Source organism: Protopterus annectens, chromosome 10.part0 (genome assembly GCF_019279795.1).
Source record: "Protopterus annectens isolate FY-2018-M chromosome 10.part0, PAN1.0, whole genome shotgun sequence".
Classification (NCBI taxonomy): Eukaryota; Metazoa; Chordata; order Ceratodontiformes; family Protopteridae; genus Protopterus; species Protopterus annectens.
In genome coordinates, this window is record NC_056744.1 from 1010638693 (window position 1) to 1010656907 (window position 18215).

Sequence of the window (18215 nt, forward strand, 5' to 3'; positions counted from 1 at the left end):
CTAAAGAAATCCAAGTCACTGCGAGCCATGATCTCTAGTGAGCTAAACCTCGCCACAACAATAAATAGAACATGCTGGAGGGATAGATTCCTATCACAGAGACTCCCCATGCTTTGGAACAAAATTCCTAACTGCATTAGGCAGAGCCCCTCACTAACACTCTTCAAGAGAAACCTTGATGAGTGGATGGGTAACAGAAAATACACCCCTGCGATCACTTCATTGGCTCTGCTTGACAGAGGCTCAGTTAATTAATCAATGGGGCGGCGAAAGCCAGCACACTCTGGCTAGGCTTATAAATGACCTCAGGCAGATAGCCTAGTACCTACCTATGAACCTATGAACATTTAAAAATCACAATCTTCACATTAGTATTAAAGAATCACCAAATACCATCCCATTGTACCATTTGTTTGATCTGATTGCTATGTTCACTTTAAGTTTCACAAGATTATTCAGAACTCTTTCTTGTTTTATGGGCTGGGTTTCAGTGTCTCCCCATTTTTTATGAATATTGAATAGAACTGTTTAGGTGAAATGGCAGTGGAGTTTTTATCCAGATTGTTTAATGAAATCTTGGAAAGTGAGAGGATGCCTGGGGAATGGAGGAAAAGTGTTTTGGTACCAAGTTTTAAGAATAAGGTTGATGTGCAGCGCTGTAGTAACTACAGAGGGATTAAATTGATCAGTCACAGCATGAAGTTATGGGAAAGAGTAGTGGAAGCAAGGTTAAGAAGGGACGTGATGATTACTGATCAGCAGTATGGTTTCATGCCGGGAAAGAGCACTGCAGATGTGATGTTTGCTCTGAGAGTGTTGATGGAGAAGTACAGAGAATGTCAAAAGGGGTTGCATTGTGTTTTTGTAGACTTAGAGAAAGCATATGACAGGGTGCCTAGAGAGGAGTTGTGGTATTGTATGAGGAAGTCAAGAGTGTCAGAGAAGTATGTAAGAGTGGTACAGGATATGTACGAGGGTAGTGTGACAGCGGTAAGGTCTCAGTGGGAGTGACGGATGCATTTAAGGTGGAGGTGGGGTTACATGAAGGATCAGCTCTGAGCCCTTTCTTATTTGTAATGGTGATGGACAGGTTGACAGACGAGATCAGACAGGAGTCCCCGTGGACTGTGATGTTTGCAGATGACATTGTGATCTGTAGTGAGAGTAGGGAACAGGAGGAGATGACCCTGGAGAGATGGAGATATGCTCTAGAGAGAAGAGGAATGAAGGTCAGCAGGACTAAGACAGAATATATGTGTGTGAATGAGAGGGAGGATAGAGGAATGGTGAGGATGCAAGGAGTAGAGGTGGTGAAGGTGGATGACTTTAAATAATTGAGGTCAATAGTTCAGAGTAACGGTGAGTGTGGAAGAGAGGTGAAGAAGCGAGTACAGGCAGGATGGAGTGGGTGGAGAAGAGTGTCAGGAGTGATTTGTGACAAACGAGTACCTGTAAGAGTGAAAGGGAAGGTCTACAAGAGGGCAGTGAGACCAGCTATGTTATATGGGTTGGAGACAGTAGCACTGACAAAAAGGCAGGATGTGGCAGAGTTAAAGATGTTAAGATTTGCACTGGGTGTGATGAGGTTGGACAGGATTAGGAATAAGTATATTAGTGGGTCAGCCCAGGTTGGAAAGTTTGGAGACAAAGCCAAATAGGCAAGATTACGTTGGTTTGATCTGAGGAGGGATGCTGAGTATATTGGGAAAAAGATGCTAAGGATGAAGCTACCAGGTAACAGGAAAAGAGGAAGGCCTAAGATAAGGTTTATGGATGGGGTGAGAGAGGACATGCAGGTGGTTGGTGTGACAGAGCAAGATGCAGAGGACAGGAAGAAATGGAAACAGGTGGTCCGCTGTGGTGACCTCTAATGGGAACAGCTGAAAGAAGATGATGATGAATAAAACTGTCTATCATCTGTGCCCTTTCAATGTCATTCTCTCTTCACATTCCATCAGCTTGCTAAGTCTTCAAATTCCCCCTTTGTTTTATTTTGCTGTCTCTTATACCTATAACAGTAATATTTGCTACTTATATTCTTAGTTTAGGTGATGCTGCATTTAACTGCTATTCTCTCTGTCTTTCTGTGTCTCTTTACACAGGCTGAATGCTACCCTTTTCTCTATAATCATTAGACTCTTAGAGAACCAAAGTGGCTGTTGCCCTCATTTTGTTTTGTTAATTTGCTTTACTCAGCAGTTTATTACCCCCTTTACAGCACTTCTAAGATTTCCTCAGAGTTATTCTGCGTCTTCCCCTAGAATCATGAGTAATGGTTTTCTGAGGACTTACCAGTTTGCCAAATATGAAGCTCCCATGTGCTCTGTTTAATCATGATGGTGTATCTTTTCTCTGTGGTCATATTCACTATGAATCATAATTTTTGGTTGTCGCTTCTTCCTAGACAGTTAATTTCTCACCCAAGATCCTTCCATCCTCATCTGAATGACCCAGATCTAAGTTATTTTTTTTTCCTTTGCTGGTTGTTCCTTTGTAAACTATTTCAGGTGTGGTATTTTGTAGGATTGCATTGTCCATTGTTATCTATTTGTCTTGTGGAGGGCATAAACAACCTCCATTGGCATAACCACTGTAATACAGTGGGCTGAAACCATTAGCATTGATATTGGCACTATTCACTGAGGCTGTATCAGTCAAACACTGATAATGGAACAGACTGCGTATTCACTAAGGCTGTATCAGTCAAACACTGATAGTGGAGCAGACTGCGTATTCACTAAGGCTGTATCAGTCAAACACTGATAATGGATCAGACTGCGGTGCTGTTCACTGACTGTCTGCTAGTTTCATTATTATGTCCCCTTATGGTGCTGCTGTTCACACTGGTGCTCATGACATATTCTGGATAATTACCTCCCTGAGTACCAAGAAACAAGTTGGAAATCTGTGAAATATTCCTACAACAATACAGTAGTATCAACTACTATTCAAAGTACTGAATACCTATTGCACCATATAAGACAGTATGCTTTCATGTTATTATGAATTTGTCTTATAGTCATAAGCCTACAGTCACAGTACATAGAAACATTGGTTCACTATTTGCAGTACAAGACCCATAAATCTGACTCCTGCAACTCTCAAAAAATGTAATTTCATGTAATTTCAGTGAAATAAAGTGAATGTTAAAATGTGTCAGTTAAAGTGTATGCTTCAGCGCCCCCCCTCCACCACAACCCTTAAGGTGAGTGGTTTGGCTGCCCACACCCTTGCTACGTTTACATACTAACTCAAAGATTGCTGTATACTGGAGTAATGGGAATATTCTAAGATACTGCAGTCTTAGACTTGATAAATATTGTATCTGTTCACAACAACAGTCCTGTTTTTTAAAGGATCGCAGTTAAGTTCCTTGGAATATCTTTGTAAACCAATTATGCTACACACTATTTTTTAATTAGCTTAGACTTGCAATAAAAAAGCAGAGTATCTTTACCTGAGTTTTTCCAAAATGCTACCTTAGAACTGTGACTAAAATAGCCCCTCACAAAGACTTTAAGAGCTGGAAGTGATATTTTTCTTACATGATGTACACTCAATTTATTAGATTATGTTTGGTTAACATATTCTAATACTTGTAAATGAAGACACCATCAAACATACATTAAAAAACACATCAACAACTTAATGACATTGAAGATGTTTTGGTGATGTATGATACCAAAATGAATCTGGTTACTTGTAATTTGGCATTTGATACATTTTGAGGACTTTAAACTGGTGCATTTGGCTTTGGTAAGTGATTTATGAGAGATATGTCATGAACTTCATTCTCACGTTCATGTCATATCATTAATGACAAATCTATATCTCTTGACAATGTAGAAATCTAAACTATCATTACACCTAAAATCAAAAGCTTTCAATAATATTCAAATCACTGTATACCCAAAACAGCATTCAACACAGTTATAATGCTATTTTACAGAAGGACAATACTCCTTACCCGCAATTTGGTGGGTTGTTCCCCCAAATAAACCCACTAATGCATTTCAGCTCTGTAGGCACACAACTTTAGGAATTTTTTTTTGTTTTTGATAAAAAATTATAGGCTCATAAGTTCATAGGTGTTTACTAGGCTAATGACCACAAGGGCCTTTATAAGCCTAGCCATACATCCCAAATCTCTGACAAATTTTGTTACCCTTGATAAGTGTAAACATGGGCCTAGGAGATAAACCATTTACAGGTTACCTGTTTCCATTAGAGACATGGGTGCCAAACCAGGGATGAATTTCTGGTTTCCCATCCAATTGTCCAAATTGCACTTGAATTGGGTTAGAGAGGAACTCTGCTTCACATCGATGGGGAGCCTGTTCCATAGATGGGGTAGTCTCTAGGATACATACCTATCCCTCCAGCAGGTCCTATTTATATCACAGGCAAGGTTCAAGTCTTTAGAACAGGTAATTCTGCTACTGTTTGTTTTGTGGAGGTGCAGGAGGTCTATCAGAGTGGGGTCTGACAATGCCCTGTATGCCAGGCATAGATATCCCCTCAAAAGCCTGTAGGAGACAGAATACAGGGATAGGTATTTTTCTAGTGAGGAACCTCTGTGGATGTTCCAGTTGTTGGATAAGCCAGGTTAAGTACATTTGAGTGAAAATATATAAGTAGCAAGAGTGTGGAAAAGCAGGAAGCTTGCTCCCCTGCAAGATTTATAGTTAATGGTATTTTCATTAATTTATTGTAGATTCATTCTATTGTCTGAACTGCAGTAAAAGTGAGTATTTCTACATTTGTACTGGTGGAGGAGTGCATTGAAACTATAACTAATACAGCCCATTGAGGTTAATTTTACTTAATTTAAATGATCCTTTACCTGATGGAAATTATATCTTACTTGTGATTTAACTGAGTTTGTGCTATTGAACTATATTAAATATTACTCGTTTACCAAACTTTACAACTTAAATATTTATAATTGCAGGTATGTAAGTAAATAAGATATTTTATTACAGAGGTTTAACATTACATAATCTGTCAGGCATATATTAAAATTAATGTGAAAGAACATACTAAAAGAAGAACTGTCAGTAATGTACAACACTGAAATAGTTTTGGTTGCTTGTATTTAGGGTATGATTTCAGATCAGTTACTTTGTTTCAGTTGCTGATTATTAAGAATATGCTATGAACCTTTCATATTGCTGGAGGGAAAGGATGTAGATTGTGATAATCCTGAATAGCTACTTATCATCTTGGAATTCTGTTATTCTTTTCTAAATATAATAACACCAATGATACCGTGAAACCTATCCCATAATTAATTTTTCTGGGATATGAATTCAGGTGGTGACCATGTGTTAATTTAAGATTATTGTCAAAGGCACAGCCTGAAAATTAGAGCTAGGGAATTTTAAAGGGCAATTTATATATCAGATAAATGGTTTACTATCATTTTGTCGATCACAGTTCATGTGATTGACAAAATCTCAAATTTTGCCATCACTGACTCATTATGTTGAAAAAGAAAATGTCAGAAATGACAACAGCGAATGCAATACAGCATTCGCTGTTGTTTGTTCTGACATTTCAATGTAGCTCGCACTATAGTGGGGATCGGGAAATGTACCCTTTTCCTCACTATAGTGCGATCCCAGAGTTAGTATATTTAAGTAGCAGGGGGTGTGGGGGGTGCAGGGGGGCTTGTCCCCCCCCGCTATCATGTTATTTACTGTGCAATGCACAGTAATGGTATCCCTGGAAGTGTGGTGACTGTTCGAAAATGTCAAAGTCGACATTTACAGTCACCACACTTTGATTTTATTATTGTTCATTGTTTTTAGTTTCAAGGTTTTGCCTCGACATAACCGCGATTCGCTGTTGTGCGATCCGGTTAAATGATGGTAAACCCAGATAAACTATAAAATAGCAGTGGGACTGAGAGATGTAAGAAACAGTGTATTAAAAAAGTGAGCTACTAAGGTCAGCAGTAGCTTTGTTTCTCTTACCCAAAACAGTACATACCCTCCTAGCATGCTTTGAGGAATCTGAGTCATTTATTATTGTTTTACCTTGGATAGTCTGGGAGGTAGAGGGTTCTGCTACAGGTAGAAGTTTCTGGAAATACATCTGGAGATGTTTCATTGCTGTAGAAATGAAAAGAAAAATCAGGAAATGGTACGATAGTCAGGGACATAGTCAACTCAACTCATGATCAGTCTTGTGTCAGATTTAAATGAAATTTTGATAGCTCTGTGTTTTTAGAATTTTGGAATTAGCTAGAAGCAAAGAAAAGTAAATGTCATTTAAGGTGTAGCTAAACTATAGCTCAGCAGTTTTTGAAATAATTAAATACATGTAAACATATACAAACAAAATGTTACATTTAAAAAAAAAAAAACTCCGGAGACAGGTAATAATGGTTTGTGGCAAACAAGTCATCACCTGCTGCTGAAGCCCATTCTGACACTTTGTTATACGGCACAGATAAGGAAGAAGAACTCACTTCTACTAACACAGGTACAGTCAGCTGGGTTTGCCCACAGGATTGTATCAGAGCGCTAGACAATGAAAGGAAAACGCTGATGGAAAGTAAAGATCTCCCTCAAATAATGTAATCATGAGCCACTAACAGTCAATATTCTACAAAAAGTGGCTATGCTGGAGTCCAGCAGATAAAAGGTTCATTTAATAAAAATCAAAAAAGGGCAAGAAAACATCACTGCTTTTATCTGTTATAGCACAATAACATGGTCATTGTTGTCATATTTTTAAGCACCTTTATTAAATTATCACTTAAGACACAGGCAAACAAACATTAACCAACAAGAAACCAAGCCATTTTAACATTTTTTCCATTTAAATGCAATATACATCACATGTATTTCTTTTGCTACTAAAATCTGTTCAACATTACAAAAAATGCTGAATTCCTGCCTTCGTCACTGCTGTAGTGTTTTGTAAATTACTTATTTTTTTTAAACTTGGCTATAGGGTTACCTTCCTTTTGCTCCTCGCTAGGCTATTGGAGAAAAATATAGAGTTTTGATGACTAGTTTGTAAAGCTAAGGATCTGGATATGAATCCTGACTGTTCGTCACACTCCTAGACTGACAATGAACACAGGATATTTATGTTTTACTGGGTCATTTCCAGTTATTGCCATACTTCAAAAATATAGCACATTGATTTGTAGGACAGTCAGCCAATCTCCTTGAATTTGCACTTTTCTTCTAGTTAATGTGACAAAATCTAGCATGTTCTTCTTGAAAATGATGACACATTTTTAATGCCTCATGTTCTAGATTGGTATAATTTTCAGACTGAATGACCCTGATGGCATAGCATTCTATCATCAACTTCTACATATTTTCCAGTACTTTCTGGCATACTTTGACCAGTGTTATTGTTAGAGAAAAGGTTTTTCATAACATAACTTGTAGGGCTGGGGCTAGAGACAGCAGCAGGTTTAGGGGTAACACGTGAGTATGGATGGACAGGGAGAGCATCAAAGAAATAAAACAAAAATCATACACTCCTGGGTCATCAGGCTATACCAGCCTGTGATGCTCAACTTTTCCGGATGGGCAGCTGCCAGAAGGGAATCTGCAAAGAGATATGGTATGAGAGTGAGACTAGGGGAAAGATGTTTCACACTAAGGGTCCATGCTGTAACCACAAAGGCTGCAGTTGTCACAGTGCACAGGAAGCAAGTGTGGAATAAGCAGCATGACCACCATGCACACCTCCTTCTCTCAAATACCGTAGTTTGAGATTTTTAGCTATTTGATCGTTAATGCAGTGCTTGCTAATGTGTCATCAGTGCCTTTGTATGTTCGACAGTTCTCACACTGCTGGATCCTCTGTTGGTTATGAATCATGTGATCATTAATACAGTGCTTGCCAGTGTGCCATCAGTGCCTTTGTATGTTCCACAGTGCCAACACTACTGGAGCCACTATTTGTTATGAAGTGTGTGACTAATGCTACAATTCACTAGAAAGCCTTCATGCAATGTCCAGTATGTAAAATGGAACACATCTAGAGTGTTCTTCCTGTACCATTAAAATGGTCAAGGTCCATAGAATCCACTTCTGGTAGAGCAATTTCTGTTATCCAACCTGCATCTCAGATTATCTGAAGTGCTGGGCCAACTAGATTCCCAAAACTGGATAGTACAAAGTAATATTCTCCATTGTGAGTCTTTCAGAAACCCTCCATTCAGGAGGAATAATGAATGTATTTAGCTTAAAAACTCATGTATTTGTTTTCTCATGGATTAAAGTCCTTATTTTAACAACTTAAGTTTGGTAAAACAAGGGCACTCATCCAACAGAGAATAAATAAATAAGAGTTTTTAAACTAAATATGCAAGACCTCAAATTGTTCACTTTTCTACATGAAGGGTGTCCTTATTTATTGCATAATAATTCTTTCCATAGCCTTACAGATGACACTGATCAGGCTTATGGGTCGGTAACTACCTCGGTTCATTGATACCTTACTTTTATGCAATGGGATGACTGTTGTTTTCCATTCATATGGCACAAAGCATGTTTGGAGTTTGATACTGAGTTGCCTCTGCAGGGGGTCTGACAAGTCCTGTTTTCAGGCTGGCCAGTAGGCAACCCATTATGGTATCTGGTTCTAGATAAGTGATATTCTTGGTCTTGGATAATGCCTTGCGGACTTGTTCTTGGGAGATTTTGAAGAGAGGTGTAGATATGGATATATGCTCTGGGAATATAGGTAGGGAGAAGGGGTTAAATTTCTGTTCACTATTTTACTATTTTTCACAGAATTAATTAAGTTCAACAAATTACTTTTGTCACCTTTGTGTTTCCTTTTCATATCCCTGCCTACTTTCTTATCTTCTGCAGTAATGCTTTTGAATCCATCTTTATGAGTATTATTTACTTTTTCTGTAACTCGGTAGTCACTCTGTTTCATAAAAATTTGAATAACTTTAACCTAATCATCCTTTAACATCTTTGTATTTTCTTTCCCAAATCTTTTTCTTAAATAACTTATTTTCTCTGCATTCCAAATCAGTTTATGTCTCAGCATCCTACTCCAAGCTGTGACACTATGCCTGACTGTGAGGAAAGGATGCTAGGATTGCCCAGACTGTATAAGCTAATAAGAAATTTTGGAGCCCTATACCCAATTCCAAAATGTAAATCAGGGCAATAATACTGTTGAAATTTTACATTGGCATAAATATCTATGTAATTGCATGGCCCATTCAAAGGAATGTGTTTTTTCAGCATAGGTGCTGCTCCATCTGTACGCCTGTGCTGATATTGCTTAGTAGTCTGCAGTACCACTAGTGACCAATAGGTGGAGTGTACAACTCCATACAGGCTGGCAGTAACATGGGAGGGTGGTCAAGGACCATGTGCTTGCCAATCCTTGTTCTTCCTGAGTCATCCCCTCCATATACCAGGGTGACTCAATTGTATATTTTTTCTTAAATTTAAACTGTTTTCCAAGCATTTCACAGACTCAAAGCTAAATGCCTCAAATTTAAACAAACTATACTCCTGCTGTTTCCCAGGCAGTTCCGGTGTGAAATAAATAACATCTGTAGGAGAGCTCCTTCAAAGGAACTTTCCTCCCAAGGACATATTACCTGTCATTCCTTCCCTCACTCCTTCTAACTTCCTGAAATAATTCTCCAACCTACCTACATACAATATTCCAGCATTCCCTCTTCTTCCCAAATGCAGCCCAATCATCCCTGAGCACATTTTCCCATCCAACCTTGCTAAAATATCAAATCACTGCCAAGCAAATTATTCCACTACCTGAACAAGTCTCTTGACTCTTCCTCTGAATCAGACAACTTGTGCCTTTGGTTTCTTTATCATTGAAGAGACTACATTGTCACACTTCTAAAACATACTTAACCTTAGTCTCCCAATTAACACCAGACCCACAATCTGGAAGGCAACCTTCATCAGAGTTGCTGCTAAAAATCCAAAACACTCCTAGACCAGACATTATTGGCCCATCTCCATACATTGTAATGCTTGGCAAAATACTTGAAAAAATAATTTGTAACCAACTTACCTCCAACATACAACAAGGTTTCAGGGCAGGAAGGAGTACATGGATATGCTGTTTGGACTCTAACCAGCAGCATATTCATTATAATGGATAAAGGACATCTTACTGGTGCCATTGTCATTGACTTGACCTGGTGGATCATCGTCTTACTAGACCAGATACTAGACTTTGGCTTCAGCACTAAAGTTGCACATTGGTTCAGATTCTTCCTGACTAACAGATCCTTTACTGTCAGGACTGTTTCCTCTCTCTCTCCATCACATATTGCTAATGCTTATTAAGGTGTACCACAAGGATGAATACTTGTCCCAATATTCTTTTCCATTTTTATAAATAAATGAACACTTGAAATATGGCATTCATAACTCCTCTTATATGCCAATGACATGTTTATCTAAAGACCCAACCAAGCACAACAGGTAATTCAACTACAAACTGACTTTCTGGACTTAAACTACTGGTTTGTCTCTAAAAAGCCTCTCCCTACCACTCCCCCCCCAAAAATGTTCTGTTTATTACTAAGAAAAGACTTTCCAAAGTTCCCAGCTCCCTAAAGCTTTTTGCCCAACACAATAACCTTATCAACACAGCAACTTCATTTAGATGCCTAGGCATCTGTCTCTCTCAATCTCAACTTTCAGGGGAATATTCAACAACTAAGATCTAAATCAACTATCTTCTTTTCTTGGGTTCAGAAAATATTTCTGTTCCTTTCATTATCAGCTAGCTTGGCCACCCAGCACCCTGTGCTGTTGTCTGATCTGGTGAGTTGAGGAGCAAAAAAAAAAAAAAATTGTTCTTTAAACTGTATCAGACTGCTTGCTACAAATTTAACAAGTGATTTGCTTCAGCTAAGTAAAATGTTACAGCTCCAAACCTAATAGAAAATGCATTACTGGCATTCATTTCTGAATGCAGATACTACACCAGATCTCGCATGGAGCACTGAGGTGCTTTGGCAACTGCAGTACCAGCATTCAGAAACTGAATGTCAGTAATGAGGTTTGTACCCCCTGCCATCTTGTACTTCAAGCAGTTGCCCCCTTCACAACACCCTAGCTGTGCCTCTGCATTTACACTGTTACTCTGTTTTGGTTACCACTATGTTTCTGCTTCCTGTCAATGTGTACACATCTTCTCTTTCTTCTTACTCTCTTGCTTTGTCTTCTAAACACCTGGTGTCCTCCCTACAATTTCCAAGGATAAACCTGTTTTTCACCCTTTATTTGCTATTCCTCTGATTCCATTTTTTTCCACTTGTAAATACACACTTCACTATGGTGTAAAGTTTGTACTTAGTATCTCTCCTTTTCTTTGTGACTAGATTAGTTTTTATTTTCTTTGTGTTCTACTGTTAGTTGTAACTGTTGCATGTTGTTGCTATTACTGTGAATGTAACACTGACTGAGCCTGCATTTAGTCATGTTGTGATCAGGGTTCAGTCCCGATAATCAAAATGTAAAGAAATAAAATGGAAATAAGACTTCATTACCCCAGTCCTCCTGCTTGCCTCATCTATAGTTTTGGTAGGATACTGCATGCGTGACAGACATTTTACCTGCACTTCTGATATGTAGGTGGTAGTATGGAGACAGCCAACATAGGTTGGTGTTTCGTGGCTATAAAGCCGGGTCATCTGAGTTTATCCTACTGCAGGATTACTTATTGAGATCAATTTATATAGAATCTTCATTATTCACAAACATATATGTATTTTATGTATAGTGTTTTTTATGTAAAGGCTTTTTAATATGTATTAATACATGTTGATTGACTATGCTGAATATTCATTAGATGCACTTTGTGATTAGTGTTTTTAAACTTTAAATGGCCATGGGCCACCATTATATATGTTTTACTCTGTTGAAGTCCCATGTTTAAGTTTGTTAAGGATGAAAGAGCCCAGCATTAAAGTGGATTTAAATTACAACTTGGCTGCACCTCTTTTCTGCTACCTGCCTTGGTTCTTAGTTTATTTTGGAGCTTGGAGAAAGTTTTCAGTTAATTAGAATCTTGTAGGCCGTCAGAATTTCATTCCCATGTCCTAATGTAGTAGGTATTCTGTACAGCTGATCTGGTTGTATAGCATTGGATATTCTTAAGTGTACTCTGTACCCTGATATAATATCACATTGTGCTGGGGGGAGTGAGAGAGAAGCTTGTTTTCAGTACTGGGGTACTATTGCAGGATGGTAGAGGCTCTCTGCTATGCCATCTCAAAACGTTTGGAATCCCATAGTTTCTTTAACTGTATATATGTTTAATTATACAATGGCCAGATAATCTATTGATTTCAGCCTTATACTATAACTTTTGGATGGAAAAACACTGATTAATACATTCTCTTAATTCTACTTTAAGGTATTGCATGTGTCTGTTTTTCTTTATTGAATTTTCAGTTTTTTTAAGAAATTGCTCATGACTGCTTTTATTTGTATCAATGTTTTCAACTCAGTTTTTTAATCATATTCTCTGTTCTTTTGTTGACTAGCTATGGTACTTGGGAATATATTCTGTTTTTTGATTTTGTGTACTGTTCTGTCATGTCCCATAGGCTTGATTTAGATTTTTTTCTTTTCTTTTTAGCACATTTTGGTTATATGTCATTGTGTTCAGTAGTCAAAATAGTATTCAGTTTTGCCAGATATACAATTTAGGTTATTGGGTGGGGGTGAAGCAGAAATTGCCCATTAAAGAGCTCTATGCAAATTACTACAAAGATCAAAGCCTAGCCAAAAAGATAATATGTGGTACTTCAAAGCCAGTGTCCTGCTAAGTAATCAATGCATACCTTTGCTCCACACTACATAAAACCTTCACGTTCCTAAATCATGCAGTTTACAAATATTATATCCAGATTACTTCATTCATTCTAGTTGTTTTAGCCCATATTTCTGTATATACAGTTTACCTAATATCATATCCAGATAGCTTGTGTAATCCCAAGTATTTTATTTAGACTTATGGTTCAGGGACATCAAGCTCTCTGACACTGATGTATTCTCAAAGACTCAAAAGCATTATTAAAACATATCCAGAAAAACTCTGATTCTCAGTAACTGTAAATCAGGATCTGGATACCATTCAAGGTAGATAAACACTAGTTCAATACCAAAAATGCAAAACTGCAAAGATTTAGAATAACCAGTTCTAAATAACTGCAAGTCTGAACTTGTAGCTTTACCAGATTTGCCTTTTCCACACAAAAGTATAAATTATGTATAAACAAGAAAAAATTCTGCAGAGAAAATTTAACATCATTAGTTTAGACCTCAAATGGCAGAAAAGATTTATTCAAAGCAAGCAAGTTGGATTGCCTTGAGAAATGTCCACTGATTCTAATTTTGTACCTGCTGTTTCAGTGTCATATTGGAAAAGCTAATACAAAAATAGCTAACAACTCCTGCTGGCATCTTATACCAGATCCTCAAGGAAAATACTCCCTGGATATTTCAATGGGACTCGGTACTGACAACCACCTTCGCGGACAGCTTTAGTGATGCAGCCTAAATGGAGAGGACAGCTTAATGGTCACATGCATATCAGCAAGCCAGCAACCTGTGACGTGCACAGTCGAATATTGATAAGCATAAGAGTTAAACTCTGTCATTGTTTATCTTACTGCAAACAAAGCCTCTACAAAGCACAGTAAACCAGTCTTCTTTACATTAGCAAGCAGTACAATATTTAAACAAAAGTTACTCTGGTAATTTGTGTTTTAATAAATCATTTCACCTTGGGAAGTTGGGCTTGGATGGAATTAAAAGCATACAAGACAGCAAGTGTAAGTGAGTCATGGTCTGGAGGCTAGCGTAACTGCAGTCAATCCCAGAAAGGGGAAAGCAACAGTAAAATCGTTTGTGTCTTTGTGACTTCTGCTATGAAATTATGATACAAATACGCCTCTCTATTATCATACCTTGTTGCAGCAGAGGAAAAGCCTCTCCTGTTGTAAGTACAGGAGGCTTGAGATGCTTTGAGTTACTGGCCTCCACCATTGGAGTGCAGAAACAACTATATGTGGGAAATAGGAAATATGTACATGTACCTTTACACAGAGTATTTTGTAAATGTACTAATATAGGAAGGGTTGCTTTGTTACAGAAAATGTATTACTAAAAACATTATTGCTGGATTCCTGGCAGGTAGGCATATGGAACCATATGGTTTAAAAATCATCTCATAGTAGTTATCACTGTAGTATTTGAAGCTGGTTGATGGTTTAATGTAGCATCAGCACTGACACATAGCTACAAATGAACCCATAATATACAGGTATGATTCACTTTTTGTGCCATTTTTATCTGATAGACTTATCTGCATGTATGGGCTGAATCTTGGAAGGGTGTAGTATATTAAAGATACCATGTAATTTTATATGGAAGATCCTTATTCTTCATATGATGTTCTTTGTTTGTCAGAATTATGCTGTGACACCTTGACAGCCTCACTACATCTAAAGACAACATGCAGTGTGCTCCAGCCATGTGCTGTATTTGAACTTAGGAAAATGCATGCAGCATGTATAGCTTTGTAGCACCTTACTATAGTTTAGTGACAGTTAACGTGGAGGTTTCATATAGGTAGGGGGAGTATGCCAGTAATGATCCATCATCTATAGTGATAGTAAAGCACCTAGTTAATGTGCAGTAATGTTTTGTTAGGTTGTGAACTTATTTTCTACAGTTATATGATTTGCAGCACAGTAGAATCTTAGCATAACCATTTGAATTTCACCAGCAAGCCATGTGATTAATTGAGCAATAAAATATTTGTACATTTCCTCTGCTGATTGTAGCATGCTGGTAGGGAGAGGCACCAAGAAAACATGATAAAGACAAGCTGAACGTGGAAATGGGAGCATTTGCTGCTGATCATGTAACTCAGCTGCAGTTAGCCTGGTGCTTGGTGCACAGTATGGACAACAGTAACAGCTGGGGCTCAGCAGTTCTGATTAAACCTTTACACAGTAGCCAAGGAAACTACAAGTGAGCTATGAAGGAGTGAAGGGGAGACTTTGACATTGCTATTTGTTACCAAACTTAGTCTGTTTTCTGGCTGGTTTACCAGCAGGTGCCTTTCTGTTTGAGAGCAGGGTTTCTTTCCTACTCCAAAATGTGGTTCATTCAAATTTTGCAGGTGGCTGCAGTGGTTGTACACCTGCCTGTGCTAGTACATATCAAGAATACATATTATTAAGAACCAAATTGGAAACCACAAAATGCAAGTTTAAAGTAAGAGTTACCATTCCATCTGTGCCTCTCACTAACTCGATTCACCTTGAGGATTTTGGCTTGGAGCAAAGAACTTAAAAGACAGTGAACCAAGCCCAATAATGCTGTGACTGCAGTCCACCGTCCAGTAATGCTGTGACTGGAGTCCACAGCCCAGTAATGCTGTGATGAGAGTTACAGCCCAGTAATGCTGTGACAGGAGTTACAGCCCAGTAATGTTGTGATGGCAGTCCACAGCCCAGTAATGCTGTGATGGGAGTTCTCCACCCAGTAATGCTGTGACGGGAGTCCTCTGCCCAGTAATGCTATGACGGGAGTCCACTGCCCAGTAATGCTGTGATGGGAGTCCACAACCCATTAATGCTGTGACGGGAGCCCACCGCCCAGTATGCTGTGACTGGAGTCCAGAGCCCAGTATGTCCACAGCCCAGTAATGCTGTGACGAGAGTCCACAGCCCAGTAATGCTGTGGACTCCAGTCACTCTAATCAGCAACACAAAGATGAATGTAATACTGAAATCATTTTTTCTCTTCTTGGGGCTGTTCTTGCTCTGTTCTTATTCCATTTCTATAAAAGTTCAATTAGACTGTATTTGGGCTTTTAAACTGCAAGCATTTCATCCTTGAACTGTTAAGAATCCAAACAATAAATAGGGTGAAAGAGTATTTTACTTTCTCTATGAGGAGATTTAAGCAATTGCTTTGCAGAGTAGGGATCCTTAATTTAACACAATAGCAGCGGTAGCGTTGTCGCCTCACAGCAAGAGGTTCTCCCATTCCATTCTCAGCTGGAGCGCCTTCTGTGTGGAGTCTGCATGTCCTCCCCGCGGTCGAGTGGCGTTCGAAAGACATGTGTAAATGGGCATGCCTTCGTTGAAGGTTGGTCGTTGAGCTGGCACCTCAGCACCATAAAAATCTACTGCCAATCATTAGCGGACCGGAGTTCCGCTGTGGCGACCCCTAACCGGGAAAAGCCGAAAGAAGAAGAACAACTTACATATTTAGAAAAATGTACATATTTACTGCCATATATATATATATATATATATATATATATATATATATATACATTTCTATTTTTTAACTGTTTATCATTTTTATAACATCCTCATTGTTATTCCATAACTGACCACCTCTCCTTCTTCCACATCCATAATCTAATTTTTTACAATATACCTGACAAAATCCATTTCTTATTAAACAAAATTTAAGTCAATCTCCAGATAATCCATATTACATAAAATAAATTCTTATCCACTCTTCTCACATAGTTTTTCTTCTTGTTCTATAATATCCATGCATAATCATATTCATATCGATCTATATCGTTTATGTCTGTAAAGAACTTTTCCAAGAGTTTCACCACTCTTTTACATTTCAAAAAAACATGCTCTCTTGTCTCTTCCTCCCTGCAAAATAAGCACTCTTTTATCTTTCTTTTTATAGGATATAGTCTCCTTTACTGGTAACTTATTAGGAAATCCTGACACTGTAATATCTCACTGTGACACTTTTTCCTTACATTAATGGCTTTCACAGTTTCATAGTTTCATAGTATAGTACTAGGCTATCTGCCCTGGGGCATTTGTAAGCCTAGCCATAGTGATGTGGATTTTGCCACCCCATGAAATGGTACAAAAAATGTACAGAATAAATTTAGAATACTGTGCCTGTGTCTAGTAGTGACACAATGAAGGTCCCTTTATATAATAGAATTAGTTTACTGTGCCCCTGTCTAGCAGTGACACAGATGTGACCCCTGGGGTAAACTTACGATCTCCCATCCACTCATCAAGATTTCTCTTGAAGAGAGTCAGTGAGCGGCTCTGCCTAATACGAACTGGGATCTTGTTCCAAAGCATGGGAAGCCTCTGGGTTATGAATCTATCCCTCCAGCATGTCCTATTCATACTTGTGCCGAGGTTTAAGTCTTTAGCTCTCGTGGTCCTGATGGATTTGGCTATTTTGAGGTGGAACATGTCCATCAGATCCTGATTGGACATGGCCTTGTACATCAGGCAGAGATCACCTCTGAGCAGGCGGTATGCTACTGAATAGAGCTGAAGTTTCTTTAGTCTGGCAGAATAAGACATATGTTGGAGACCCTTGATCCTCTTGGTGAGGTACTTTTGTGGTCTCTCCAGCTGTTGCAAATGCCGGGTGAGGTACATACCAAATGGAGCATTGTACTCAATCATGGGTCTGATGAGGGAGGAATATAGGGGTACAATGACATCCTTGGATCTGGATGTGAATCCCTTCATGATGAGGTGTGCAAGGTAGAATGTTTTTCTAACCACTTTGGCAGCGTGGTGTCAAATGAGAGGTCGCTGTCGAATTTGGGTCCCTAGGTCTCTGATTACTTTTTCCATACTCAGTGGGTTGCTGTCTATGTGATAATTTGTGGGTACTTTGTTTTTTCCAAAGGGATGACTATACATTTTGGCATTTAGTTTAAGGCCGTGACTCCGGCACCAGTTGTCCGCTTCTGTGAGGCCTTTTGTAGGATGTATGTGTCCGCTGGTGTATCGACTATGGCCTTAGTTTGCAGTCATTCAAGTAACTTTGTCAGCCACAGCCCTCCCATGTTTGCTTTAACATCTGAGAAATAAATGTCAACAAGAGGGGTCCCAGGACAGATCCCTGTGGGACACCACTTGTGACTGGCTTTGAGTCTGACATTGCTCCAGCGATTTTAACTTTATGGGTTCTGTCCTTTAGTCAGTTTGCAACCCATCTAGTGACATAAGGGTTTACGGTTAAGCTGTTGAGCTTATCTATGATGCCTGAGTGGGGTATTGTGTCGAAGGCCTTAGCCAAGTCCAGGTAGGCTGTATGGACTGCTTTGCCCTCATCAATGGCTCTAGTGACTGTTTCGAAAAAGTCAACCAGGTTCAAAAGGCAGGATCTGCCCTTTACAAAGCCAAACTGGGTGGGGTCAAGTGT

At 38.8% G+C, this 18215-nt stretch overlaps 1 protein-coding gene across 2 annotated transcripts in view; it reads right to left on the minus strand.

Annotated features, from left to right (window-relative positions):
• Positions 1 to 18215, minus strand: part of LOC122813452 (E3 ubiquitin-protein ligase HECTD3-like) — a 726610-nt gene that overhangs the window by 16192 nt on the left and 692203 nt on the right. For both annotated transcript variants that reach the window (XM_044085768.1, XM_044085767.1), the window contains one exon: positions 6039 to 6113. In XM_044085768.1, the coding sequence (XP_043941703.1) occupies positions 6039 to 6113 (75 nt within the window). The remainder of the gene's footprint in view (positions 1 to 6038; positions 6114 to 18215) is intronic.